General features: G+C 48.8%; 1 protein-coding gene across 1 annotated transcript; it reads right to left on the reverse strand.

Annotated features, from left to right (window-relative positions):
• Positions 1-1,174: 1,174 nt before the first annotated feature.
• LOC126513402 (histone-lysine N-methyltransferase SUV39H1-like) lies at positions 1,175-1,892 on the reverse strand. The gene has a single exon (XM_050161760.1). It carries the CDS (start codon positions 1,599-1,601, stop codon positions 1,188-1,190), a length of 414 nt encoding a protein of 137 aa, XP_050017717.1. The 5' UTR covers positions 1,602-1,892; the 3' UTR covers positions 1,175-1,187.
• Positions 1,893-1,900: the final 8 nt, after the last annotated feature.

Raw genomic sequence — 1,900 nt, forward strand, 5'->3', positions numbered from 1 at the left:
CAGCCATCAGAATCTTTGCCTTTTGTACATTTCTAGGCAGTTTAACTTTTGAGACTAGTGGACCTAGGTAAGTACTTGAAGCTGACAAGTAAAAGGGGGCTTAGCTCTCATCTCACCATATTCTAGTGAATAAGTTCTCCCCAATCATTTTTGGCCTAGTCCTGGGCTCCACTGCTGTAGTTTTCAAGGCATCCCTGAGACAATCCATATGGACCCAGTGCCTGGCACCTCAACTTCTGGTCAATGCACATTATTGTCTTAAGTGCTATCTACAGACTATCTATATCTTGGTTTCAGCTTCTAGTAGTTCCAGTGGTATTACATGCCAAGGCAGGGTTTCCAGCACATCTAAAACTCTTTACTCCCTGATGGTAAAACTCAGTGCTAACCTTCCTGTGGAGCTTTCAAAGAGGTATTCACCCCACCCCCATTTTGGTAGCACTTGGGCAACTGCTTCTCAGACTTGCAACTCTGAGACCCTGTGGGTCTTAAGGTCAATACTACCCAGCATCAAAAGCATGATGAGCAGAACCAGTCTTATCCACTAGCCCTAGAGACCCCCTTTTCTTTCTCGACTATAAAGGCTCTGTGGTTGTTGATACAGTTAGTCTGGTATCTCTCTGAGCTCTGATGTTTGTCTGCCTGGGGGTTGCTTCCTCAAACTTAAGAACAGTGAAGAGGCCTGCAACACGTCACAAAGGCTCCAAGCAGAAGCAATTAAAAGAAAAATCTTAGCTGGGTATACACCTGTATGCACAGCATGTAGAAAGCTGAGACAGGAGGATTAAGAGTCTAACACCAGCCTGAACTACATAGAGTTACAGAAAAGCTGTCCAAAAAAAAATCATTTCTGGGGCTGAGTTCCTCACTCTTTAGACTTCCATGACATAACATGAATTCCAACTTCAGGGAATCCTGATGTGAAAAATATACTCCTGAAAATGGGGCTGGGAATTTTAAGTGCAATGCCTCATGGGCCTGGGACAAGGGAAAGGAGCAGAGAAAGGGTACCCGGAGTCAGTCCTCACCACAGCCCTGACCTTGGAGCAGAGCAGGTGGGCAACAGGTTGGGGCAGATGAGGACAAGTAGAGACAGACAAGGCTCTGATGGTCATTCTTGACAAGAGGGCTTCGGGCCCCTTCAGTTAGTGTGGCCTCAAACTTCTCAGGGCTTAGAAGAGGTATTTTCAGCAAGCTGTTGTCCCACATTTGCATTCAATATGGACCCGTTTCTTGGGGGAGCCAGGGAGCCCAGCCAGGCCAAAGTTGGAGTCCATTCTGGTACTTTCCACGTCCACGGGGTCCACTTGCATGTTGTAATCAAAGGTGATCTCCTCGCCGGCCCAGATGGTTCTCGTGGCAAAGAAAGCGATGCGGGGTAGTCGCTCATCAAGGTTGTCTATGAATACGTTGTACACCTGCAGGTTGGGATCACAACTATGGTTGACAAAATGAGAGATGTTGCCATAATAGGCGGCATCCACGGTATATACGTCTTCCACATAGTCCAGGTCAAAGAGGTAGGTGGTGCCCTGGCGGTGGTAGATCTGGCCCCGCCGCTCTGCCTCCTCTGAGGTAATAATCTCTCCCACATATTCCATAACAAAGCTATTTTTGCGGATCTTTTCCAGCGTGCGGACACCCCAGCCTCGCCCATCATTAGTGCGGAAGATGCAGAGCTCGTAGCGGATGCCTTTCTGAACTACACGGTTAGGGCAATCATAGCCACAGCAACATCGGGAGTTGCACTCGTAGATGGGCTGACCAGCTTTCAGCCGCACCTGGCCTTGGTCATTGTAGGCAAACTTGTGCAAGGATGCTCCAGGGCAACAGCCTCCAGTGGGTGCCAACAGACAGTCCTGGCACTCACAGCCAACAGCCACCTGGTTGAGGGTGATGC

The sequence above is a fragment of the Alexandromys fortis genome, unplaced genomic scaffold (genome assembly GCF_014885135.2).
Source record: "Alexandromys fortis isolate MF-2015 unplaced genomic scaffold, M_Fortis_MF-2015_v1.1 scaffold_74, whole genome shotgun sequence".
NCBI lineage: Eukaryota > Metazoa > Chordata > Mammalia > Rodentia > Cricetidae > Alexandromys > Alexandromys fortis.

What these genes read in the sequence shown, in the direction of transcription:
- LOC126513402 (XM_050161760.1), bottom strand. Translation starts at nt 1,601, where the DNA reads ATGGAATATGTGGGAGAGATTATTACCTCAGAGGAGGCAGAGCGGCGG.